The 27,332-nt window shown below is 47.0% G+C and overlaps 1 protein-coding gene across 1 annotated transcript; it reads right to left on the minus strand.

The window, feature by feature from the left end:
• Positions 1-8,053: 8,053 nt before the first annotated feature.
• Positions 8,054-11,445, minus strand: LOC127329708 (probable ubiquitin-conjugating enzyme E2 23). Its single transcript, XM_071825806.1, has 6 exons — positions 10,578-11,445; positions 9,820-10,436; positions 9,535-9,645; positions 9,103-9,438; positions 8,837-8,909; positions 8,054-8,757 (listed from the first exon to the last, which is right to left on the minus strand). Exons 1-6 carry the CDS (start codon positions 11,443-11,445, stop codon positions 8,054-8,056), a joined length of 2,709 nt encoding a protein of 902 aa, XP_071681907.1.
• Positions 11,446-27,332: the final 15,887 nt, after the last annotated feature.

Consider the following 27,332-nt stretch of genomic DNA (forward strand, 5'->3'; position numbering starts at 1 on the left):
TCCCCTCGTATGCACCATTGCACAGTTCGTCGTTTCGAAGCATCTCGTGATGATCGGATGTGATAGACACAACGTTCACATACAACGGGTGTAAGCCATGTTGCACACGCGGAATACTTGGGTTTGCTTGACGAGCCTAGCATGTACAGACATGGCCTCGGGACAACGGAAACCGAAAGGTTGAACACGAGTCATATGGATGATATGATCAACATGTTGATGTTCACCATTGAAGCTACATCATCTCACGTGATGATCGGTTTTGGTGTAGTGGATGTGGATCGTGTACCACTTAACAACTATGAGGGATGTTGTATTAAGTGGGAGTTCATTAGTAATTAGATTAAAACATGAACTAATTATCATAAACATAGTCTGAGTAGTATTTTGAATTAATTTGTAGTATTGGCATCCGTTTTCTACCAAGCGCTAGTCTTATAATTGAGATAGAAATACTGTTAAAATCTGACAAGAAACTTTACGGACTGGTACCGTATTGTTAAAGAATCAAGAAATGATTAAGTCCTATTGCAAACTTTTAGTAAACCTCACATTGTTGATTCAAAGAGCTATGGTTTCAATTAGTACCTAAAGTTATCTTGTCTCCGTGAAACTTGAAGTTCAAATCTGTTTGAAAAGTAAGGAGCTGAAAATTTTGTTTTCAGAAATAATCAAGGTATGAGATATATGTGATATCTAAGACCTTATTGCAAGATGATAGAATATAATTTGGTGAGACTACATAAACTCATAAGTTTTATGGGAATGTAGGAAGGTTGAAGACGCAAGGCGTCCCAATCCTCCAACTATTGGGGCACTAACGATATTCGCATATCCATGAAGTGATCGTCCTTAGTATGCACCGTTGCTAAGACTCGTCGTTTCGTAGCATCACGTGATGATCGGGTGTTATAGATTCTACGTGTGCATACAACGGGTGCAAGCCAGATTTGCACATGCGAATACTGAGGTTAAACTTTACGAGCCTAGCATGTACAAACATGGTCTCGGAAAAGTCGTCATGATATGATGGATAAAATTATGAGTGAAATTGTTCATCATATTACAAAGTTACTAATAGTGAAATCTGAAACACTTGTCATATGATGATCAACTTCAAAGTAAGAACCTCAAGGTTATTGGTATTTGACCAACAAACCTAGAAGTTATTGAAGGTGAAGTATTTTCTGAATAATGAGGAAAGCTAAAAGAGAAACTACAAAAGATATTTTGGCAGAAAGAAAAGAGAAGATTAGAAAGTCTAGCTCAGGTGTATATACATGATATACATGTTATGGTTGTATTCCTAGTTTGGTCACACAATGAAATTCTTGGGTATTAGTACCATATTGGTTGGTATGAAATGTCATACAAAACAACGCAATACAAGAATACAATGGCCTAAGTGACTGACAAGGAATATGATAGGAATGCACTTCTGGAACAAAAATAAAGTGTTATTATGTTCGTCGTTGGCATCCTATCTAGCCCTTAGAATTTATAATAAAGAACTTAATAATTGTTATTTTGCTCTGGTCAAATGAAAACAATGAGTTGTTCAAATTATGACATTACTCCATGTACGATGGATAAGTTATTATAAATCTTAATGGTGAAACACACATACATAATACTGACGCTAAAATGCCATAAGGCAAATGATTTGAATTCCACTTATTTGTGGAACCGCAATCTAGGTCATATTAGAAAGGAACGCATGAAGGAACTCCATGCAAATGGATTTTTGGAGTCATTCGATTTTTGAATCGTTTGGCGCTTGCAAATCTTTTCTAAAGAGAATGACTGAAATACCGTTCATAGGCCAAGAGTTGAACGGGCAACTAACTTAGTGAAAAATACATGATGATGTATGTGGTTCACTGGGCATAGGTTGTGCGGGAGATTCTTCTACTTCATGAAAACTTCCAACAATGAATTGAGTATATATATGTGGATATATTCGATAAGGAAGAAGTTTGAAACATTTGAATGGATTCAAATAAATTTCAGCATGAGGTGGAAATCATCGTAATAGAAAAGTCAAATATCTATGATTGGATCATAGTGGAAATATTTGAATTACGAGTTTTAGCGAACATCTAAGAGAGTTATGAAATTGTTCTACAGCTCACGTTTCTTGGAGTATCATAGTGATGATGGAGTATCCGAGAGATGTATCCAAACCTTGTTGGGTCAATGATGAGATAAAATATTGATGCTATTATATTTTTGTGGATTATGCTTTAGTGACTACCGCTTTTACACTAAATAGAGCATCATCATGATCCGTTGAAATGACACCATACGAGTTATGACATGGGTATGAACCCTAATAGTCCTTTCTTAAATTTTGGAATGCATAGCATAAAGTAAATAAGTTTACAACCAAAATCGGATGAATGTCTTTGTTGGTTATCCCACAGAATTGATTGGGAATTCTTTCCACTATGGAGACAAAGACAAAAGTGTTTGTCGATGTTTCTTACTTATTTCCAAGAAATTGTTTTTAGCGAAGTATTTGAGTGGGAGGACAATAAAACTTGATAAGGTTTATGAACCTGAGCATAATGATCAGAGTAGCGCAGCATCGGAATTGGTTCCGGAAGCGGCCACGACGATCATGGCTCCCATGTCTACAAAATGTTATAGTCATGGAGATCGAAGTACTTATTGAACCTTGTAGGTATGGTTTACTTTGTGATCAAATAAATGATTTGTGAACAAAGGATTGTTTTTGAACAATGATAAACCAACTACATACAAAGAAGTTATGATGGGCCCTGACTCCGTTAAAATGGCTATACGTCATGAAATCCAAGATAGATGAATACTTTTTGAAAGTAAACAGATCTATAAAATTGATGGACTTGGATGGAATATCCTTGAATAAGCTCGACTTGTCGAAAAGTTGTTTACGACAAAGTTCAAAGAGTTGACTACGATAAGATTATAGTCTATGTGGATTATTCTAGTAATCGCTACATATTTCTTTCATGAGATATGAAAGTAGGATGGCAAAATACATTACTTAACAGAAGTGTGCATTAAAGGTGTATACAAGATACAACCAATTGTTTTGCTAGTCCGTGGAATACTAGATAGGTAAACGAACTTCAATTGGATGAAGTGAGTATCACGGAGTTGGAATCTTCACCGGATGAAATAGTCAAAGAATTGTTGATTTCATCAGAAACGATGAAGAGGCTTGCATTTGCAAGAAATTAAGTGGGAGCGCTGAGACATATTTATAATACTTTATGTAGATACATATAGTTGGTTATAAATGATGTAATTATATACTTGATTATAAAAGGTTTCATTGAGAATTAACTTCAATGAAAGGATATGGACTGAAATATATTTAGTGTCAAGATCTATGAAGATAGATTGAAACACATAATAAGTTTAAGTCAAAGTACATAGAAAGGATATTGAAGTAGTTCAATATAGAAATATTAAGAAAATGTTCTTGTCATGTGAAGTTTTAACAAAACTTGAGTGTATCTGACACTCAATGAGTAAAAACACATGAGTGATTTAGATCACAATTAATATGTACACAATCAGATGTCCTGTGCTCTAAAATGTTAGGAGCATTTACCAGAATGATTCATGTGATAATCATTGGACAAACAGTAAGAATATCCCTGTGTACTTTAGAAGAACCAAGGATATATAAATAGTTTTGTATGGAGAAATGACAAACAAATCGCTGTAAGGTGTTGCACCGATATTGGTTTTGTCACATATAAAAATAAAATTTCAATCTCAAAATTAGGCTAAGTGTTGTTTAAAAGGTAGCACAATGCTAGATTTAGAAGAGTTCTAAATGTTGTGACGGATTCTACAAACGAATGCAGAATATGTCGTTGTTTTGACAATGACTGAGGATGTTAAGTCAAGAGGTTCTTTGAGAACTTGGTGTAGTTCTGATAGTGTCAGAACTTTGAAGCTATATTGTGTATGACAATATTAGTGACATATTTCAGACCGCGGAATTAAGGTTCCACCAGAAGACCAAACATATTTAATGCCGACTCATTTGGAAAATGAGTGATGCGTGAAGACGCAAATGAATTGCAAAATACATACGTTTCTGAGTGTGTCAGAACCGTTGACTAAAGCTCTCCCTAGGGCAAAGTATGACCAACACCAGAATGCCATGGGTGTTAGGTACATTACAATGTAATCTAGATTATTGACTCTAGTGCAAGTGGGAGACTGTTGGAGATATGCCCAAGAGGCAATAATAAAAGTGGTTATTATATATCTTTATGTTTATGATAAATGTTTATATACCATGCTATAATTGTATTAACCGAAACATTGATACATGTGTATTATGTAAACAACAATGAGTCCCTAGTAAAGCCTCTTAACTAGCTTGTTGATTAATAGATGATTAGTTTCATAATCATGAACATTGGATGTTATTAATAACAAGGTTATATCATTATGTGAATGATGTAATGGATACACCCAATTAAGCGTAGCATAAGATCACGTCATTAAGTTATTTGCTATAAGCTTTCGATACATAGTTACCTAGTCCTTATGACCATGAGATCATGTAAATCACTTATGCTGGAAAGGTACTTTGATTACATCAAACGCCACTGCGTAAATGGGTGGTTATAAAGGTGGGATTAAGTATCCGGAAAGTATGAGTTGAGGCATATGGATCAACAGTGGGATTTGTCCATCTCGATGACGGATAGATATACTCTGGGCCCTCTCGGTGGAATGTCGTCTAAATAGCTTGCAAGCATATGAATGGTTCATAAGAGACCACATACCACGGTACGAGTAAAGAGTACTTGTCAGGCGACGAGGTTGAACAAGGTATAGAGATACCGATGATCAAACCTCGGACAAGTAAAATATCGCGTGACAAAGGGAATTGGTATCGTATGTGAATGGTTCATTCGATCACTAAGTCATCGTTGAATATGTGGGAGCCATTATGGATCTCCAGATCCCGCTATTGGTTATTGGTCGGAGAGAGATCTCGACCATGTCTACATAGTTCGCGAACCGTAGGGTGACACACTTAAGGTTTGATGTCGTTTAAGTAGATATGGAATAAGGAATGGAGTTCGAAGTTTTGTTCGGAGTCTCGGATGGGATCCAGGACATCACGAGGAGGTCCGGAATGGTCCGGAGAATAAGATTCATATATAGGAAGTCATATTCCAAGATTGGAAATGATCCGGTGCATTTATGGCAGGTTCTAGAAGGTTCTAGAAAAGTCCGGAAGAAATCACCATGGAAAGTGGAGTCCCGAAGGGACTCCACCTTGCATGGCCAGCCAAACCCTAAAGGGTGGAGTCCCAGGTGGACTCCACCATAGGTGGCCGGCCACCCCACCTAAGGGAAAGGTGGGAGTCCCACCTTGGGTAGGACTCCCCCCTTGAGTAGGTTTCCCACCTATGGGAGGTTTTGTTGTTGGGGTCGTATTCGAAGACTTGGACTACAACTCTTGGGGATTTCCACCTATATAATGAGGAGGAGAGGGAGGGGGGCAGCCACTCTTGGCCGCACCACCTAGGGCTGCCCATGGCCGGCGCCCTAGCCACCCCCTCTCCCCAAACCCTAGCCTCTCCTCCTCCACCACTTCTCCCGCATACGCTTAGGCGAAGCCCTGCCGGAGTTCTCCATCGACACCGCCACCACGCCGTCGTGCTGTCGGGATTCCGAGGAGGATCTACTACTTCCGCTGCCCGCTGGAACGGGGAGAAGGACGTCGTCTTCATCAACACCGAACGTGTGACCGAGTACGGAGGTGCTGCCCGATTGTGGCACCGTCAAGATCTTCTACGCGCTTTTGAAAGCGGCAAGTGATCGTCTACCGCAGCAACGAGAGCCTCCTCTTGTAGGCTTTGGAAATCTTCAAGGGTTAGTCTCGTTCATCCCCTCGTTGCTCCCATCTTCTAGATTGCATCTTGGCTTGGATTGCGTTCTCGCGGTAGGAAATTTTTTCTTTTCTATGCTACGAATCCTATCATTTTGTTAGTCATTGTCGTACAAGCAACTCTTCTGTGAACTTATGTGTTCGACATGGGTAGTAATGTTTACATCGGAATGCAAAACAAGAATTGTTAATTTAGCATCATTTGTTGACTCCGCTGGCAATATTTCAACTTCAACACTGAATTAAGTAATTAACTAGAGAGGGCTCACGTATGGTGTAAGTGTTTAGGTGGGATCAGGCGGAGGGGATGGGCGGGCTCCCGCGGGCAGCGGCGTGCGGGCTTCGTTTGTGTCCCTTCCGCTTCACGAGGGCGCCTAGAGTTTCTACTCTAGGCATGGCAGTGGCGGTCTTCTCTTCCGTCGGAGGAGATCGGCTTGTTGTGTGGCTAGCCGTGGCGGATCTCGCGATCTGTCGCCTAGCTCCCGATGGCGAGGCGCAGCTGCCGGTGAAAGCCAGCCCGGACTTCGGTCATGGCGGATGATGGCGGCGTGCTTCGTCGTTACCTTATTGAAGGCATTGTCTCTGCAGCCTGCGTTCTTCGCCTGGGCTGCTCCGGGGGAAATCCTAGACCCAGGTCTCCTGGATCGGACGATGGCGGCGTGCAACGCCGTTCTCCCTGTAGGGGGCATCGTTTTCGGAGCAGACAACGGATGGTGGTGGTGCTGAGGTGGAGCGGTGTGCTTTCGCTGTGTCGACGTTGTCAAGTCGCCGCAGCATGGTGCAGTGGTGTCTCGGGACGGATGCAGTGTGATGGACTCGCGCAGGATGGTGGAGTCGTATGGCACCATGGCGGCATCGATGGCAGGCCTGGCGTGGTCAATGCGATGATCTCTTTTGAAGATGGAGTTGAGGAAGATGGCGGTAGCAACTTCTATGGCGTAGGCGTTGGCGTATGCTGGGAGTCTGATTGACTGGATGTGCTTCTCATTTGCTATTGGGCGGCCTGGGAAGGCATTTGGTTTTTGGTTGATGTGAGTTGGTGAATTGTCACCCCCTTCATCCCTCTGTAGGTTTAGCGAGGTGGCTTCGAGTTTGATCTTTTGTATTGCTCTTGTAAGGTGTTGTGAATAATCTAATAAAAAAAGCCGTGTGCATCCTTTGGATGCAGAAGCTGAGGCGATATTTCCCCCATTTCGAAAAAAGGTGATATGCGATCTTCTTTTATTACCACATGGATATTTTAACATTTCATACATTTCTATAAACCAGATGTCCGCGCTTTATCTTTGAGCTTTTATGGTTGTCTGATGAATATTTGTAAGGCGCATGCTCTGTAAAAGGGTAGTTAGTTTAATTCTAAAACCCAATTGTTAGTACGTGCGATTTAAGAATTTCTTTACATGATTGGACGTAAAAGAACCAGTTCCACCATCTTTGCAACCTCTGAGCAATTGTGCAAACGGGAACAAGCAAAGATTATTTTTTCACTGTCTCTTTATTTGCGTTGAGGCCTACAAAATGTTAGATCCTGTTGTAGTGCACAATATTGATCACTTGGACGGCATTTTGTTTTCATAAAATGCGAACATTCATAGGCTGAGATAATATTTTCAGCTATCAACCATCCAGGTACGAACGCTAATTGCTCATTCGAGTTTTCGAGATGATATCCGGAAGAATTTCTTTAAGGTGATTGGCTTGCACTTTGGACACAATTTTCAGAATTACATTACTTACACAAACTGATGGGCCTGAACTGTGTCAACTGTGCTCCTGTGACAATATGAAATGATCTCCACCGGCCTGGACATGACTTGGCCCACTTCTTCGAAGCGGATCTAACCCATTTAAAAGAGCGGCACAGGGACATGCTGCGCACCTTTTTTTTTCCGGTTCTGCGGCCTCCACTTTGGCAGATAGATGGACAGATGGTGTATATTTGATCTCACAATTTTTGTGACCAACAAATCTAGATGACCGTGCACTGCTCAGTCTGATCGACATGCTTTGGTCACACTCGTGCTGTGCTTGATTAACTCGTTCTTAAACGAAAAACAGAAAAGAAAATACAAACTGATGTAGAACTAAAAATTGCGAGTAATTACAAGATCAAGTGACTTGGCCAGAGCCGTGGCATACGGTCTAAGCAGTGCTGAGAGCATATAACTTCTTAAACTCTTCGCACCCTTGGGCCCCAATCTCTGTGAAAGCTGCCACAAGGATAGGCAACATGTTGGCGAGTGCAATCTTTAACCCGGCTGAGCATGGCTGTCCCTTACTCGCTTCGGTGGCATGGGCATTACCGACAACGCATCCTCGCAGGCACGCATCACATGTCGTGAGCACAAACCTTCCCTGTCGACGAAAGTGGTCCTTGACAAATTCCTCAAATCCTTGAGGCGGCCGGCGCAACACATGGAGTATGGTCCGAAGGCTGAGCATGTAAGCATTCTCATTGTAGGGCAGCGCATTGCGACGACCCTCTGGTTTGCCGACTAGGGTCTCATATCCGGCCTCGTTGTAGTATGGTTGGTCGTTGAGGACGAGGCCTTGTATGGAGACAACAACCTGGAGGAGGCTTGATGTCACCGACGACCAAAGCTCGGTGCCCTCGCCATCAAACGTGTTTAGCAGGCTGAGGCACACAGTACCAGACTCGTAGAGGTTTGGATTGAGGCGTAGGCCATAGGAGTGGTAATACACTTGGGGTGGCTCAGCCGGGTAGGACGAGGGTAGCTGTAAGTCGAAGAAGAAGAGCCCATGATGGTATGGTGTCCCGCTCGCGCCCACCATCACCACCCGGAGCAGGTCCATGCGGCCCTCGAACACTTGTACATAGATGGTTTCTGGGCATAAAATTGATATAGGTACTTATGTTAGAAACATAGACTATGCATTTAGTGTTATATATATATAAGCTCGTACCTGGTAAATCGTTCTCTAGAATTTGCCATTCCTTTTGCACTGCCTTGGCCCAATTCTTCCCACGACTACCACCCTGCATTTCCTTAGAAAGGGAGTATATATATATATCAGTACTAGTGAAGGGTAGAAAGAATATCGTCATAGTTAAGCAGATGGCTGGTTCTTGGGATAGACTGAACCATATCTGTACTGTGCATGTACACTGCTTTTCACTTCAACCTTGAATATCAACAACAATTGTTCATTTTGTAAAAACAAAATATTACCTTGTTTGCGTCATCAATGTAATGGTGATCCTCAGGGGTGATCTGCAATACATCGAAACGTGGGAAACTGAACGATTCGTCACAGGAGCAGGTTGCAAAATCGTGGCACTCTACATCCACAATGTTCCTTGTCACGGCAGCAGCGATGTGCTCCGTTGCCGCATGTACCTCTGAGCTTGGCACCAAGGATGACGGCGGCGGCTGGCGATTGGTCACCATGTCACCGGTCAATGGAAGCGAAGACTGGACTACAAGACCCAAAAGGCTTGTCGTCATCTTTGCTGGGTCGTCATTTTCGACATCGCTATAATCAGCTGGGTTCTGCAGATCATTGTCCTAAAATCAGGTGTAAGATTACACTTAAGCACAAAAGGCGGCACCAATGATTTGTCGAAGTGGACAGTGCTAGAACAGACAAGGATATACATATACCGTGTTGGCAACCTCTTCATCGATGCCGTCATCCTCCAACCAATCGCCCATTTCAGTCCACAACTCCATGTAGTGCTCCTCGTTAACCACAACGATCTCATGTGGTGACACCTGCGGCACGCTCGATAAAATCAATAACAACTCGCTGAGTAGAGAGTTTATAAATACTATGTTGTTAGTCCATGAAAAAGTAACTGGATTGTTATCAATAACAACTCGTTGAGTAGATAGTTTATAAATACAAAGTTGTTAGCCCATGAAAAAGTAACTGGATTGTTATCGTACCTTTGACATACTACCATCAGCCCACCTGACTTGGACGTGTTCATCAGGAAGAAGGTCAGCAACACGCCCCACCCACGAAAGGTCAACATTCGAGTTCGTTACTTCTGACTGTATAAGGCGTACTACTATATCTCCGTAGTAGGGTGAGTAATTCAGTTTGAGATCATATGCACTCATCGTATCAATGCTCTCGACCTCCCTAGCCTCGTCAGTGCACATCTCCGCCTTGAACCATGACACACACACCGTTTGGTCCTTGCAATCTAGGCTCCTGACTATGCCCACACGCCTTGTCGCGTCATTATACTCGCCATTAGTATCAGTGGCAGTATCGAAAGAAAGACCATTTTCAATGACGTGTTGTCCTGGTAAGAACTCTTGCTCATTCACCATACCAAAGGGGACGAGGGTCGCTGAAGGTATGCCATGCTGCAGGGTGCCGTCCTGCCATAGCACGTCGACAGTGGTGATGGTGCTAGCGACGGTCATGGGAAACTCCACCTCCACATGCCTCCTTATTTGTTGGTGTCGCTTCCGTCTGTGCCCCTTGAAGAAGACATTCCTCATCTGCTTCCGATAAAATATCACAGCATTCTGCTTCGTGGGCGTGGGCGGTACTGTATGAGCGATTGGTGCTTCTTGGTCAGCATAAATTACGCCCTGGTTTTTTTCAGAGCATTGGTCTTCCTCTTCCTCATCTTCTTCCTCTTCCTCATCCTCATCCTCTTTCTCTTGATCGTGAGCACAAGCCAGATTGCCATTATCATCGTTGGTTTTGGTGGAACTAGGGGCTCTAAAGAAGCAATGGTCAGCTACACCCCAGCTGCAAATGCACGCGGCGCAGAAGAAGGTCAGGTCATCAGGATGCTGGTACGCTGGCGGAGCGGATGCCTCGACGAGCTCCTTGTCCGTGCCACAATGCATCGACGCAATCCAGTAGACGAGAACGCCGGATGTATCCACCTTGAGGACGGTGCCTACGTCGCGACGGGGATTCCAGTAGCCATTAAGCCACCGTGCCGTTTTGAAGAGGGAACGAGGGTTTCCCCCGGTGACGCTCAGCCCCGGGTAGAAGTCACAGTTCATTTGAATGCGGTATCGGTTGTCGGTGTCATCCAGTATCCGTAGCATCTTGGAGTTTGCGTCGTTAACCCTGCAAACAGCGCCATCGTCGAACAAGATATCGACATCGATAGACACCTCGACAACTCGGCCGAGCCACGGCCCGGACACGACGAAGTCCCCAAGATTGAGGCTTCTGACTCGCCGCAGGCTAGACGGGGACACACCCTTGATGATCCCGGTCGCCATGCCCCGGTTATCCACCTCGGCCAGGTCCAGCAGGGTGGTGACGCCGATGACGACACCGATTTGGCCGGTGATGTCGCATGCCGACCCGACCACCTGACCGGGGTACAAGTGGCTTCTGTCGAGCACCCTGATGTCCCGAGCGTTCTTATACACGACAGAGTTGTCGATGAGGAGAATCTCGAAGGTATCGACGGGGAGAGAGCTGTTCTTCACCGTAGCGTCCTGGATGACTATCCCTTGGCGGAGGATCCCGCGCCCAAAACTCACCAGGTCTTGCAAGTAAATATTTGGTGATGCCGCGGCGACGACGTCCATCTTCAATTCTTGATCTAGCTCTACAGATCGATCGATGTGTCGATAATCTGTCTATTGGTTGTTAAGAGAAGCTGTAGATATATAGAATTCTTCAAGCCGTGCCGGGGGAGACTCGTATACTGGATACTAGACAGACACGGATCCTGTACGATTAGGTACTGCTGCCGTGAATTAATTAAATTTGGGTACGAGTTCTCATTGGACTCGTACAACCGATCGGCTATATAAATTCTCACCAATGGTCCAATTACATCGGCAGCGGGCATAAAATAGGAGGCTAAAATACTGTTTCGCTTTCAGACCGTGCGTGCCTGAAAATTATACTAAATCCGCTGATTATGATCTCATTGCTCCGAGAACGAACCTATGGTTGTATGATTAGAGGATATACTGCTACTCCTAGCCCACCAAAATTTAAATCTTAGATTTGATATTTTAGTGTCTTAAAAAAATGGAATATTCTTTTTCACTGGGATGCGACGACGTTTATGTCGATAAGGCCATCTCCAATGACTTCGTCAATCTAAAGATTCACCGGATCAATTTCTCTATAATAGTTCTTTTTACATTAAATAGGTGCATCTTTATTAATCTCCAGCATCACGTGCCAACACGTCCATTACAAACTCTGGGAAAAAAACCTACCCAAGCATTACATAGCTTATTCTTGCAGCCTTCCTTTGCTAACCTGTGTGCTACTTCGTTACCTGAACGACGTACATGCTTAGACCAAAGAGTCCTCAAACTCACCTAGCAGCGCCTTGAGTTCTTCAATCAGAGGACCATGAACTGACCAATCGATCTCCCCTGCTCCGCAATTTACTGACCACCGCAGCACAGTTCCGTTTCCAGAACCAGCTTCCTCACCCCAGAAACTCTAGCAACTTCAACGGCACGATGACAGGCTAATAGTACTACTCCTTCAGGATTGCTGATCCCTGATGATCACCCCCGGTCACCATGTTCTCCAGGAGATAGAGCACCGTCAGAGTTAGCCTTGTGCCAGCCAGTGTCAGGAGGGAGCCAGTGCTCCATTTCCTTTGGCTCATGCATCACAGCATCAGGTTTCAAGCATTCACACTACGGGAGAGTCGCCGTACGCCGATGGCTAGGCGATGTGCCGACGGCCAAATGTCGGGCCCGTCGGCACAGAGGCCCCCATCGATCGGCAACGGAGCTGACCGTCGGCATAGGCCGGCCGGCGGCACATCGCCTGGTACACCGACGGCTACCTTCGGCGCAATACCGGCCGTCGGCACAAGAAGGAGGTGACCGAAGGCCACCGTCGGCACACCGACTGACAAGCGGGCCAAGCCGTCACTCCGTCACGGCACCGTTCAGGCTGTGCCGACGGTTGCCCACGACACATTCGCGGCCGTCGGCACAGCAGCCTGACTGCTGGGCCCCACTCATGTTGTGCCGACGGCTACCCCTGGCATAGAATTTGGCCATCGGCACAACTTATGCACCTTTTTTTTTATTTTTACACTTTTTAGTACAAAGATAATTCTTACCCATATAATTGTTAATCCCAATCATTTTTATTTGTTTATTTATTCCTCACTACTATTTTGGCGAACCCATTTGCGGGAAACCTATGTATAAGGGCGGTATAGATCCCCTGGGACCCCGGTCTAGGGTTTCCCCAGAAATCGAGCCTCGTAGGGTGGGAATGGCCCCAACACTTGTGTGTGTCCACATGGCATGCACACAAGTGATTTGATATGGTTTTATATCCAAGGCTACCCCCAGGTGTGTCTGGCTTCTCGGACATGGGGTTCCTACACTTAGGTAGATTCTGGATGTATAGGGGGAACTCCCTGGGAGGTGAACCGGAGAGAACCTTGAGATCATATGGGATGATCCTTGTTACCACATATACCTATGACCTAACCAAGCTCAAATGGAGGTACATGCTCACCAGGGGGACCCCCGCTGGGATGTAGTCAAAGGGGTAGACCGTGCGGTCAACAGAAGTAGGGTTTCGTCAGAAATCGAGCCTCGGAGGGTGCGAATGGCCCCAAAACTTGTGTGTGTCCACATGATATGCACAAAATTGATTTTAGATGGTTTCATATCCAAGGCTACCCCAGGTGTGTCTGGCTTCTCGGACATGAGGTTCCGACAATTAGGCAGATTCTAGATGTATAGGGGAACTCCCTGGGAGGTGAACCGGAGAGAACCTTGAAATCATATGGGATGCTCCTTGTTACCACATGTACCTATGGCCTAACCAGGCTCAAATGGAGGCATATGCCCACCGGGGGACCCCCGCTGGGATGTAGTCAAAGGGGTAGACCGCGCGGTCAACAGAAGTAGGGTTTCGTCAGAACTTGAGCCTCGGAGGGTGTGAATGGCCCCAAAACTTATGTGTGTCCACATGGTATGCACAAAATTTATTTGGGATGATTATCCAAGGCTACCCCCAGGTGTGTCTGACTTCTCGGAAATGGGGTTCCTACACTTAGGAAGATTCTGGATGTATAGGGGGAACTCCCTGGGAGGTGATCCGGAGAGAACCTTGAGATCATATAGGATGATCCTTGTTACCACATGTACCTATGACCTAAACAAGATCAAATGGAGGCATATGCCCACCGGGGGACCCCGCTGGGATGTAGTCAAAGGGGTAGACCACGCGGTCAACAGAAGTAGGGTTTCGTCAGAAATCGAGCCTCGGAGGGTGTGAATGGCCCCAAAACTTGTGTGTGTCCACATGGTATGCACAAAATTGATTTGAGATGGTTTTATATCCCCCAAAGGTGTGTCTGGTTTCTCGGACATGGGGTTCCTACAATTAGGCAGATTCTGGATGTATAGGGGGAACTCCCTGGAAGGTGAACCGGAGAGAACCTTGAGATCATATGGGATGATCCTTGTTACCACATGTTACCTATGACCTAACCAAGCTCAAATGGAGGCATAGGCCCTGCGGGGGACCCCCGATGGGATGTATTCAAAGGGGTAGACCCCGCGGTCAACAGAAGTAGGGTTTCGTCAGAAATCGAGCCTCGGAGGGTGTGAATGGACCCAAAACTTGTGTGTGTCCACATGGTATGCACAAAATTTATTTGAGATGGTTTTATATCCAAGGCTACCCCCCAGGTGTGTCTGGCTTCTCGGACATGGGGTTCCTACATTTAGGCAAATTCTAGATTTATAGGGGGAACTCCCTAGGAGGTGAACCGAAGAGAACCTTGAGATCATATGGGATGATCCTTGTTACCACATGTAACTATGACCTAACCGAGCTAAAATGGAGGCATATGCCCACTGGGGGACCCCCGTTGGGATGTAGTCAAATGGGTAGACCGCGCGGTCAACAGAAGTAGGGTTTCGTCAGAAATCGAGCCTTAGAGGGTGTGAATGGCCCCAAAACTTGTGTGTGTCCACATGGTATGAACAAAATTGATTTTAGATGGTTTTATATCCAAGGCTACTCCCATGTGTGTCTGGCTTCTCGGACATGGGTTTCCTACACTTAGGCAGATTCTGGATGTATAGGGGGAACTCCCTGGGAGGTGAACCGGAGAGACCTTGAGATCATATGGGATGATCCTTGTTACCACATGTACCTATGATGTAACCAAGCTCAAATGGAGGAATATGCCCCCCGCCCCGCCCCCCGCTGGGATATAGTTATAGGGGTAGACCGCGCGGTCAACAGAAGTAGGGTTTCGTCAGAAATCGAGCCTCAGATGGTGTGAATGGCCCCAAAACTTGTGTGTGTCCACATGGTATGCACAAAATGATTTGAGATGGTTTTATATCCAAGGCTACCCCCAGGTGTGTCTGGCTTCTCGGACATGGGGTTCCTACAATTAAGCAGAATCTGGATGTATAGGGGGAACTCCCTGGGAGGTGAACCGCAGAGAACCTTGAGATCATATGGGATGATCCTTGTTACCACATGTACATATGACCTAACCAATCTCAAATGGAGGCATATGCCCACCGGGGGACCCCCGCTGGGATGTAGTCAAAGGGGTAGATTGCGCGGTCAATAGAAGCAAGGCTTTGTCAGAAATCGAGACACGGAGGGTGTGAATGGCCCCAAAACTTGTTTGTGTCCACATGGTATGCACAAAATTTATTTGTGATGGTTTTATCTCCAAGGCTATCCCCAGGTGTGTCTGCCTTCTCGGACATGGGGTTCCTACACTTAGGCAGATTCTGGATGTATAGGGGGAACTCCCTGGGAGGTGAACCGGAGGGAACCTTGAGATCATATGGGATGATACTTGTTACCACATGTACCTATGACCTAACCAAGCTCAAATGGAGGCATATGCCCACTGGGGGACCCCGCTGGGATGTACTCAAATGGGTAGATCGCGGGGTCAATAGAAGTAGGGTTTCGTCAGAAATCGAGCCTCGGAGGGTGTGAATGTCCCCAAAACTTGTGTGTGTCCACATGGTATGCACAAAATTGATTTGAGATGGTTTTATATCCAGGTATACCCCCCAGGTGTGTCTGGTTTCTCGGACATGGGGTTCCTACACTTAGGCAGATTCTGGATGTATAGGGGGAACTCCCTGGGAGGTAAACCGGGGAGAACCTTGAGATCATATGGGATGATCCTTGTTACCACATGTACCTATGACCTAACCAAGCTAAAATGGAGGCATATGCCCACCGGGGGACTGTTGGCGCGTGAAGCACACGTCCGTTGGGAACCCCAAGAGGAAGGTGTGATGTGTACAGCAGCAAGTTTCCCTCAGTAAGAAACCAAGGTTATCGAACCAGTAGGAGATGAAGGCCACGTGAAGGTTGTTGGTGAAGGAGTGTAGTGCGGCGCAACACCAGGGATTCCGGCGCCAACTTCGAACCTGCACAACACAATCACAATACTTTGCCCCAACTTAATAGTGAGGTTGTCAATCTCACCGGCTTGCTGAAAACAAAGGATTAAACGTATGGTGTGGAGAATGATGTTTGTTTGCAAAGAACAACAGAGAACAGAGATTGCAGTAGATTGTATTTCAGATGTAAAAGAATGGACCGGGGTCCACAGTTCACTAGTGGTGTCTCTCCAATAAGATAAATAGCATGTTGGGTGAACAAATTACAGTTGGGCAATTGACAAATAGAGATGCACATACATATATCATGATGACTACTATGAGATTTAATTAGGGCATTACGACAAAGAACATAGACCGCTATCCAGCATGCATCTATGCCTAAAAAGTCCACCTTCGGGTTAGCATCCGCACCCCTTCCAGTATTAAGTTGCAAACAACAGACAATTGCATTAAGTACTGCGCGTAATGTAATCAACACAAATATCCTTAGACAAAGCATCGATGTTTTATCCCTAGTGGCAACAGCACATCCACAACCTTAGAACTTTCTGTCACTGTCCCAGATTCAATGGAGGCATGAACCCACTATCGAGCATAAATACTCCCTCTTGGAGTCACAAGTATCAACTTGGCCAGAGCCTCTACTAGCAACGGAGAGCATGCAAGAACATAAACAACACATATATGATAGATTGATAATCAACTTGACATAGTATTCAATATTCATCGGATCCAAACAAACACAACATGTAGCATTACAAATAGACGATCTTGATCATGATAGGCAGCTCACAAGATCTAAACATGATAGCACAAGAGGAGAAGACAACCATCTAGCTACTGCTATGGACCCATAGTCCAAGGATGAACTACTCACGCATCAGTCCGGAGGCGGGCATGGTGATGTAGAGCCCTCCAGTGATGATTCCCCTCTCCGGCAGGGTGCCGGAGGCGATCTCCTGAATCCCCCGAGATGGGATTGGCGGCGGCGGCGTCTCTTGAACTTTTCTCGTATCGTGGCTCTCGGTGATAGGGTTTTCGCGATGGAGAGAATATATAGGCGAAGGGGCAGAGTCGGGAGGCACCCGAGGGGCCCACCCCATAGGGCGGCGCGCCCAAGGGTGGGGCCGCGCCCCCCTAGGGTGTGGCCGCCTCGTCGCCCCTCTTCGTCTCCTCTTCGGACTTCTGGAAGGCTCCGTGCAAAATAAGACCGTGGGCTTTTGTTTCGTCCAATTCCGAGAATATTTCCTGTGTATGATTTCTGAAACCAAAAATAGCAGAAAACAGGAACTGGCGCTTCGGCATCTTGTTAATAGGTTAGTGCCGGAAAATGCATCAAAATGATATAAAGTGTATATAAAACATGTGAGTATTATCATATAACTAGCATGGAACATAAGAAATTATAGATACGTTTGAGACGTATCAAGCATCCCCAAGCTTAGTTCCTACTCGCCCTCGAGTAGGTAAACGATAACAAGGATAATTTCTGAAGTGACATGCTACTATCATAATCTTGATCAATACTATTGTAAAGCATATGAAGTGAATGAAGTGATTCGAAGCAATAGTAAAGATAATGACTAAACAACTGAATCATATAGCAAAGACTTTTCATGAATAGTACTTTCAAGACAAGTATCAATAATTCTTGCATAAGAGTTAACTCATCAAGCAATAGATTCTTAATAGAAGGTTTTGAAGCAACACAAAGGATGATTAAGTTTCAGCAATTGCTTTCAACTTGTAACATGTATATTTCATGGATAGTTGTCAACATAAAGCAATATAACAAGTGCAATAAGTAAACATGTAAGAATCAATGCACACAGTTGACACAAGTGTTTGCTTCTATGATAGAAAGAAGTAGGTAAACTGACTCAACATAAAGTAAAAGAAATGCCCTTCGCAGAGGGAAGCATGGATTACTCATGTGCTAGAGCTTTTTATTTTGAAAACATGGAAACAATTTTGTCAACGGTAGTAATAATTCATATGTGTTATGCATAAGACCTCTGTTGGGGGGATGACCCCCGGTATGCCAAAGGCATGCCAAACCGGATGGTTTGAGCCCTCAAGATACCGGTTTAACAGTTATTCCGGGCCATGAGTTCAGGTTTTTGGCTAAGGAAGTCTATACCGGTATGCCCAAAGAGGGACATGCCGGAATGAGCTAAGAAGATACCGGACTACCGGTATAAGCTAAGCTGGTCAAAGATTCTCTCAGGAGCTAGAAGACAAAGATGAGCTAAGCAAAGTGGCCTTAAACGAAGACATGACGTAAAAGGCAAGGATGACGCCCAAAGAAGCCGGAGGACATCAACCTCCCTGATTAAAGAAGATACCGGCGTCATCTATGATTAAAGTAGCTTTATAAAGTAGCTTTGTAAAGTAGTTTGTCTGTTCAAAGATGCCATTAGGGTTTCTTCCCCTGTAAGCCACCCTCTCCCCTATATAAGGAGAGGGGGCAGCCTCCTTCACGGGCGCGGAAGATAGATAACGAGAGATGTATGAAAACTTCCTGTAACATTGTTCATGGAATAGAGAAGATCTAAAGCGAAGTTCATCCTTGTGTCTTTCTTCTTCTACTTCTGGCCTTGGCCAAGTTCTTGAGGAAAGCACCCGGAAGTTCATCCTACCTAATCCAAAACCCTCCCCCGAATCCTCTAGCGTCCAACTCGGCCCCAACTTAAGCCATCCTATGGCATCTGTCTGTTCACCACGACGACAGTTGGCGCCCACCGTGGGGCAGAGAGAGGCGCTTGCTGGAGTTCATATTCGGGCGGGCCTCCTCGACGTCGACGGCGAGCGAACGGTGTCTGCGCTTGTGCAGCGCATCTACGACATGGACTTCATCAACGACAACGCGGGTTGCTTCGCCAACGGCGGCAAGTTCCCGCACAACGGCCGCACCATCGAGTTCGGCAGCCTCCGCGTCTACTTCGGCACCGTCCCTGCGCGCCAGTGCCTCTCGCCGGTACTGGTGGCACCGGATCCGCCAAGATGGCTGTGTGCTGGCCGCGCCACCGGCAGCGTGGAGGTCATGATGGCTGGCGTAGCCGGCGCCGGCAAGGACGCTATGGAGCAAGGTCCTGGCCGCGTGGCATCGACCCGCCCGGCCAAACCACCGCTGGAGAGCAACGCGGGCGCTGCGGGAGCATCCTCTGCACCACCGGAAACGCCACTCCAGGCGGTGGTGAACGCGCTGGCAACGCCAATCGCGCAGAACGTCGATCCGGCTGCGGCCCAAGCGCAGCTGGAAGAGACGCGCAAGGCGCTGCTTTCCGACGGCGCGAACATCCTCCAGGCGCAACGCGAGCTGAACCTGACCCTACATGAGTATAACGCTGCCCATGGCTTTGCTTCAGTTAGCGCTCACGTTGCTAGGATGCCGGAAAACCGGCTTAAGGCTCGCAATCTAGATCAGGATTTGCGTAAGGAGATTCATGCCGGCAAAAGTACCTCTGCATCTGTGAGCATCGTAGAGAAACCTAAGTACAGTAGTCCGGATAAAACTATAAAAGCTGCTAAGGCAGCTATGGAGATGTGTGATTCATTATCCGGTGAGGCTCTGGCAAAGCAGCAAGATAGAGTTAGAGAGCTGCTTGACACCATACAGGCACAGAATGATGAGCTTGCTAGAATGAACAAAGCAGCGCTAGAGTCAAAATCAATCCAGTCGACAAAAGTTGCCGGAAGCAAGTCTCAGGGGCAAGCTTCGTCCCCTCACCCGGATAAAAGGAGAGAAAAAGAAATGAACGCGCGGCAGATGACCGTGTATGATCCGGTTCTTGCCGGAAAACAAAAAGCCGGGCCACATGATGCCAGAAGAAAAAGCTATGGGGGAAGTCGTGGTTATGCCGGAAATGGCTATGCCGGATACAATCATGCCGGTAGACACGAAACCGGGCAAAATTATCAAGCTGCAAGGGCAGCGTATGAGGAAATGCCACCACCAAGGTACCGGCAGGCTAGAGCCGCGGAACCGGAAAGATATGAGGAAGGAGATTCCGAGGTGGAACGAGTAAGAGCCTACCGGAACCCTTTGGGGGAACGCGTGGGGGAAAGATGCTTGCCAGGCCAGGATGCGAGGCACAGGCTGGACAGAGTACATCTTTCCGAAATGATCGAGTCTGAGGGTCCTCCTGGCCCGAAGTGCTTTGGCCCACGAATTATGGGAGAGGAGCCACCGGTACGCAATTTCCAATTGCCCCGAGACACAAAAACGTATGACGGCACGACCAAGCCGGAGGATTGGCTGGCAGATTATGTCACAGCTGTTTATGTAGCTGGTGGCGGAGTAAACCGGCGTTGGGCGGTAAGAATCATACCGTCCTACCTAGTAGGACCTGCGCGCATTTGGCTCAACAACTTGCCGGCGGGAAGCATTAATGGATGGTTGGACTTTGAGGAAGCCTTTGTGAGCAACTTCAGCAGCACTTACAAGAGGCCAAACCGGCCCCAGCAGCTCGCTTTATGCCAGCAGCGTGCAGGTGAAACAGACCGGGATTACCTCACCCGGTGGAACTCAACAAGAAACACTTGTGAAGGAGTGATTGAAGCACAAGCAATTGCTTGGTTCAGTCAGGGATGCCGGAGAGGATCACCACTGTGGCAAAGGCTGCAGAGAAACATGCCAAGCACATTGGCTGAGATGATGAGAGTGGCGGAAAACTATGCGTTGGGAGACCCATTGCAGCCAGCAGTGCAAGCTGAACCGGCGCACTCAAACCAGCCCCGGCAAGATCAACACCGGGATAACCGGCATAACAAAAGAAGGGAAGATTTCCCGGATCGAAGGTATGGTCCACAGCAAGTAGCCGCGGTGCAGGAAGATTCCGGCCCCGGCAGAAACCAGAGGCAGAAAACCGGATCGCAGCCATGGGCGGGTCCTAAAAAGAAATGGGTAGAAAAAGAAAAGTGGGGACAGAAAAAAGATTGGCAAGAGCACATGAGGTACACCATGGAAGCGGCAATGGACATGCCATGCAAGCTTCACACCCCACACCCATCGAAGCCGACAAACCATTTGACAAAGGATTGTTCATGGATCAAGCACTTGATGCTGAGAGGAGCGGCGAAAGATGCGCAAGCAGATGGATCAAGCACCATGCACTGTTAGGGAGACCGGCATTGGCCGCTTTCATGGTCACAACTCATACGGCTTACCTCAAGATGAAGATGCCGGCACCTCGTGGACCTTTAACTGTGGTGGGAAACTACAAAGTCTCACTGGAAACAGCATCTGCCGGATCAAACCTAGCGGAATCGCTGGTGATCGCGGAGGAAAAAAGAAGGATGCAAACCGCTGTTGCGCTGGCTCAGTCCTCACAGCTGAGCTTAGCGGTAGTGAGTGTAAACTTGGGCTCACCGGCATTCAAGCCGACAAATGAAACAAATGACATTGTGCTGGATCCGGCTTACCCAGAGCGCACCGTTCGTATCGGTGCTGGCCTCAGTCAAGCATAGGAAAGCGCGCTCGTCAGCTTCCTCCGTGAGAATCGGAATATCTTTGCCTGGTCTACAGATGACTTGGTGGGTGTTCCGAGGGAGCTGGCTGAGCACTCTCTAAACGTCCGAAAAGATGCCAAGCTGGTGCGACAGCCTTTGCGCCGGTTCGCTGAAGATAGGAGGAAGATTATCGGAGAGGAAGTGACAAAACTGCTGGTTGCCGGATTCATTGTGGAGGTCACGCATACAGAGTGGCTGGCCAATCCGGTAATGGTCGAAAAGAAGAAAGATGAGAACCTGGAGGCAAAAGCTCCAAAGGTGTGGCGCATGTGCATCGACTACACCAACCTCAACAAGGCTTGCCCAAGAGACCCTTTTCCTCTGCCTCGGATCGATCAAGTGATTGATTCTACTGCTGGGTGTGAGTTGTTGTCTTTCCTAGATGCGTATTCCGGTTTCCACCAAATTCCCCTGAAAAAGGAAGATCAAATAAAAACTGCGTTCATTACCCCGCACGGGGCTTATTGCTATGTTACTATGCCTTTTGGTTTGCGCAACGCTGGTGCAACGTACCAGCGCTGTATGCAAAAATGCTTGTTCGATCAAATTGGAAAAAATGTGCAAGTCTATGTGGACGACATTGTGATAAAACCTAAAGTAAAAGACACCTTAATCGATGACATCCGGCAAACATTTGACAACCTAAGACGGTTCCGGATGAAACTTTGGTGTCCCTGCCGGTAAGCTGCTTGGCTTTCTTGTGTCAAGCCGGGGCATTGAAGTTAATCCGGTAAAAATCCGGGCAATAGAAAGAATGACTGTTCCACGGGAACTAAAAGATGTGCAAAAGTTTACCGGAAGCTTGGCATCGTTAAGCAGGTTCATAAGCAGGCTAGGAGAAAAGGCTTTGCCGCTCTATGCCTTAATGAAGAAATCGGATACCTTTGTCTGGACCCCACAAGCAGACGCAGCGTTCAAAGAGCTGAAAACAATGCTAGCCACCGCACCGGTATTGGCTTCGCCTTTGGAGAGGGAGCCCATGTTGTTGTACATAGCAGCAACCAACCGGGTTGTGCGTGTTGTGGTTGTAGTAGAAAGAGAGGAAGAAGGAAAAACCGTGCAGAGACCGGTATACTACTTGAGCGAGGTGCTCTCCCTTTCAAAACAAAACTACCCTCACTTCCAAAAAATGACCTATGGTGTGTTCATGGCCGCCACTAAGCTCAAGCACTATTTCGAGGAGCACCCCATGAAAGTGGTAAGTGAAGCACCCATTTCAGATATCATGGGCAACGAGGACGCCAGTGGCCGGATTGCAAAATGGGAAATTCAATTGTCACCATACGTGCCGGTATACGAAAGAAGAGATGCCATAAAATCACAAGCTTTGGCTGATTTCCTGGTCGATTGGGCGGAAATGCAATACAACCCGCCGGAACACAAAATAGAATACTGGAAGATGCATTTTGATGGATCCAAGATCAAGGAGGGTCTGGGTGCCGGTGTTGTACTTACCTCGCCAAAGGGAGATCATCTCCGGTATGTTTTGCAAGTGCACTTCAGGGCATCAAACAATGTTGCTGAGTACGAAGCTCTGATACATGGGCTCAAGGTCGCAAAAGAAATCGGTGCGCTCCGGATCATTTGCTATGGCAATTCAGATCTTGTGGTACAGCAGTGTTCCGGAGATTGGGATGCAAAAGATGCCAACATGGCCTCATACCGGTTTCATGTGCAAAAGATTGCCGGGTTCTTCGAAGGATGTGAGTTTCACCATGTGCCGCGGGCTGAGAATGATGCCGCGGATGCTTTATCCAAGCTAGGTTCGTCCAGACAAGAAATTCCTCCCGGGATAGCCTTGGCACACTTAAGAGTTCCATCAATCAAGCCAAGTCCGGAATCGGAATCAATTTTCGTACCGGAATCACATGTGGTGCCAATGGACATTGACGAAGGAAACTCGGGGACTGCTCCGGCAAACTCGGGGACTGCTCCGGTAAACTCGGGGGCTGCGTCGGAAGGCTCGGGGACTGCGACGACCATACCGGAAGAGGCAATGCTTGTGGACAGCATGGACATAGATGTGCCGGTATTCGTGGTTAGAGAAGCTCCATCTTGGGTTAAACCTATTAAGGAATTCCTGATCAACGGCACCTTGCCGGTTGACGAAACTGAATCAAGAAGGATCCAACGGAGAGCCAAAGCATACACCTTCATTAATGGTGAGGTATACAAGAGAAGTGTTACCGGTGTCCTTCAAAGGTGTGTGGAACCGGAAGAGGGAAAAGAGATGCTCAAGGAGATTCACCAAGGAGAATGTGGACACCACGCTTCATCAAGGGCGCTGGTAGCAAAAGTATTCCGGCATGGGTTCTACTGGCCAACGGCTTTGGACAATGCTGAGGATCTAGTAAGAAAATGCAATGGTTGCCAGAGGTACGCCAAACAAAATCATACCCCGGCTTCCGGCCTGAAAACCATACCGCTAACATGGCCATTTGCTGTTTGGTGCCTGGACATGGTTGGACCATTCAAAACCGCAAGGGGAAACATGACCCACATCCTGGTAATGGTGGATAAGTTCACCAAGTGGCTGGAAGTGAAGCCTATCGCAAAGTGCGACGGCCACACAGCGGTGAAGTTCCTAAAAGATGTGATCCTGCGGTATGGATACCCACACAGTATCATAACTGACAATGGCTCAAACTTTGCCCAAGGAGAATTCAAGCGATTCTGTGAAGACAAAAACATCCGGTTGGATTTATGCTCAGTGGCGCACCCACAAGGCAACGGCCAAGTCGAAAGAATCAATGCGCTGGTGCTTTCCGGTATAAAACCAAGGCTAATTGAACCACTAGAAAAGACACCGGGCTGCTGGCTTGATGAGCTGCCGGTAGTGCTGTGGAGCATAAGAACAACTCCAAACCGGTCTACCGGATACACTCCATTCTTCATGGTTTACGGAGCAGAAGCGGTAATACCAACCGACATTCTCCATGACTCACCAAGGGTGCAACTCTATACCGAACAAGAGGTAAAGGAGGCCCGAGAAAACGATGTGGACTTGCTAGAAGAAGCAAGAGAACTGGCACTGGCAAGAACAGTCATTTACCAGCAAAACCTCAGACGCTATCACAGCCGGAAGGTTAACCCGAGAGTTTTCCAGGAAGGAGACTTGGTGTTACGCTTAGTGCAACGCACTGAAGGCCGGCACAAGCTCTCACCTCCTTGGGAGGGACCCTTCATTGTAAGCAAGGCACTGCACAATGATGCCTATTACCTGATTGACGCACAGGAATGGAAAAAAGGAAAGGCGGACAAATCCGGAGATGAGACCAAGCGTCCTTGGAACATAGCGTTGTTGCGCCCTTTCTACTCATGAAGTTGTACTGTAAGAAGTTCCTTTTTGTACCTTATGCTATGAATAAAAGACTCCGGCACCTCGAATGTTTTCTCGGGGACTGTCTCTATCAAACTTGCATGTAATCTGTTTATTTTTTCAGTTTGCCGGTTGCTTCTTGAACACTTTTTCTTTCCGGTTTAGTAACGTGCTAAACCTACCGGAGTCTTCGACTCTGCTGCTGTCCGCAAACCGGCTTCATGGCAAGCAAGATAAACCGGTAGGAATTAAGCACGTGAACTGCGGAAAGAGGAAGTGGGAACAAGTAATCCGGAAAAGCTTAACTAACCCCGGTTTTACCGGTTTTTTGTGACAAATTTCGAATTTTTCCTAAATTCAAGGAAGTGTTCGCTTGGCAAAAGAACTTTGTAACTCATACGCCAAAACACCCAAAAGAGGTAGGCAGAGGCAAAGGGAAAGAACCAAGTGTGCATCAAATTGGATGCGGAAACGATTCCGGAATCTTCACAGTGCAAGATAAAAACAAACGACAAAGGCAACATGCTAAGTTAACCAACCAACATAACTTAATAAGTTACCGGTATGCAAGATACCGGCACAAATTTGTACCACAACCAAAACGATAAGTGTTATGTTACATCATAAGACCCCGGCATACCGGGGTAGAATTTAACAACCATTTTTTTTGAGACAGATAAGCATATCACGCTAAAAGTTTAAGCAGCAGGGGCTTCTGGAGGAGCGTCACCGGCCTCTGGACCTTCCGGAGCGGCATCGCCGTCGCCGTCACCGGCACCTTCGTCTCCATCTCCTTCCTCCTCTTCTTCCTCATCGCTGAGGTAGTCCTTGACGCCTTCGGGAGGGGGGATGAAGGTGCAAACCGGCGCGTACTCAGCAAGCCGATAGGCACGATCCTGCCGCTTCGCGGTCAGAATCGAATCCGTATCGGTGGGTGCATTTTCACGCACACCTTGAAGAGCATCCAGATCCAAATCCGGGTACCAGGAGCACACGACGCGCAGCGCGGTATCGGCTCCGGCACGAGCCGCGGAGCATTGCCACTCGTGAATACGGCGCCCTGCCTCCTTAAGCCGGTCGGCGGTGAGCGTGACGTTGGCTGGCATTGCTTCCTCAGGCCACAACACCTTGAAAAGGAGGATGGCGACGTCCGACAGATCGGCAAGGTGCCGGTCCACTGAGCGCATGTGCTGGACTCGGGCGGAAAGGGCGACCAGGTAGTCGTACCCATCCCAGTGCGCGTCCATGTTGGGGAACTTTCGCGTCACCCGGTCCTCCATCACCTTTTTTACAGCGTGCGGCTGAGAATTCGGAAAATGCTCTACAGAAGGAAGGGAAAAACATAAAGATAAGACACCGGAAAAGAATCTGCCGGAAGGAAAAAAGCACACAGATATGCTTCGAGAAAGACAAAAGCTTATAAGCAAAAGAAGAGGCAGAAGCTTACTGAGAGCCAGCGCGTCAGTCTGCATGACCAACCGATCATATTCCTTATGATCGGTGGTTATAAGCTGAATGTGATGCTCCGCTGCTTTCCGCGCCTTCGTCTCCTCCTCCAGCTGCAGCTCTGCCGCTTTGCGCGCTTTCCTTTCTTCCTCCAGCTCTGCCCTCAGCACAGCAGTGGAGTTCGCGGAATCATCCACGACCTCCGCCAGCCGGGCCTCGGCTGCCGCCTTGGCGTCCTTCAACTCCTGGGCATGCCGGACTCCGGCCTGGATAGCCTGATCCTTAAGATCCCTAGAGATGTCCTTCTGGGCGTTCAAGGCCTCCTGGTGCTTCCGGATGAGCTGGTCCTTTTCATCTGGAAGCCGGAGAAGCAGAGGTTAACGAAAACACAAACAGATGAAACACGAAGAGACAAGTCAAACAAAAACGGAAAGGATACCTTGGAGTGCGGCAACCTGGACCTTGAGGGCCTCAATGGAGGCTTCCGGGATAGCTGTTATGCGAAAGACTTGTAAATAACAAAGAAAGAAGAAAAAGATGCCGGTAGGAAGAGGCCGGAGGCAAAAAAGACTCACCTTGGCATTTGCTATGTGCCTCAGAGAGGTCCCGGTGCTCCCAAAGAAGCTCCTCGAAGAGCTGCTTCCGGGCGTCTGCCATGCTCTGTTCAAACGAAAACAATTGTGAAAAAGATGCTGGTTTCGGAAACTCTTTAAAGAAAGTTTTGCGCTAAGAGCTGCGCCCTCAACCCAAAACTCGGGGACTGGGAGGATATATATATAAATCCGGAAAGAATAAAACCGGCATC

Source organism: Lolium perenne, chromosome 2, assembly GCF_019359855.2.
Source record: "Lolium perenne isolate Kyuss_39 chromosome 2, Kyuss_2.0, whole genome shotgun sequence".
Classification (NCBI taxonomy): domain Eukaryota; kingdom Viridiplantae; phylum Streptophyta; class Magnoliopsida; order Poales; family Poaceae; genus Lolium; species Lolium perenne.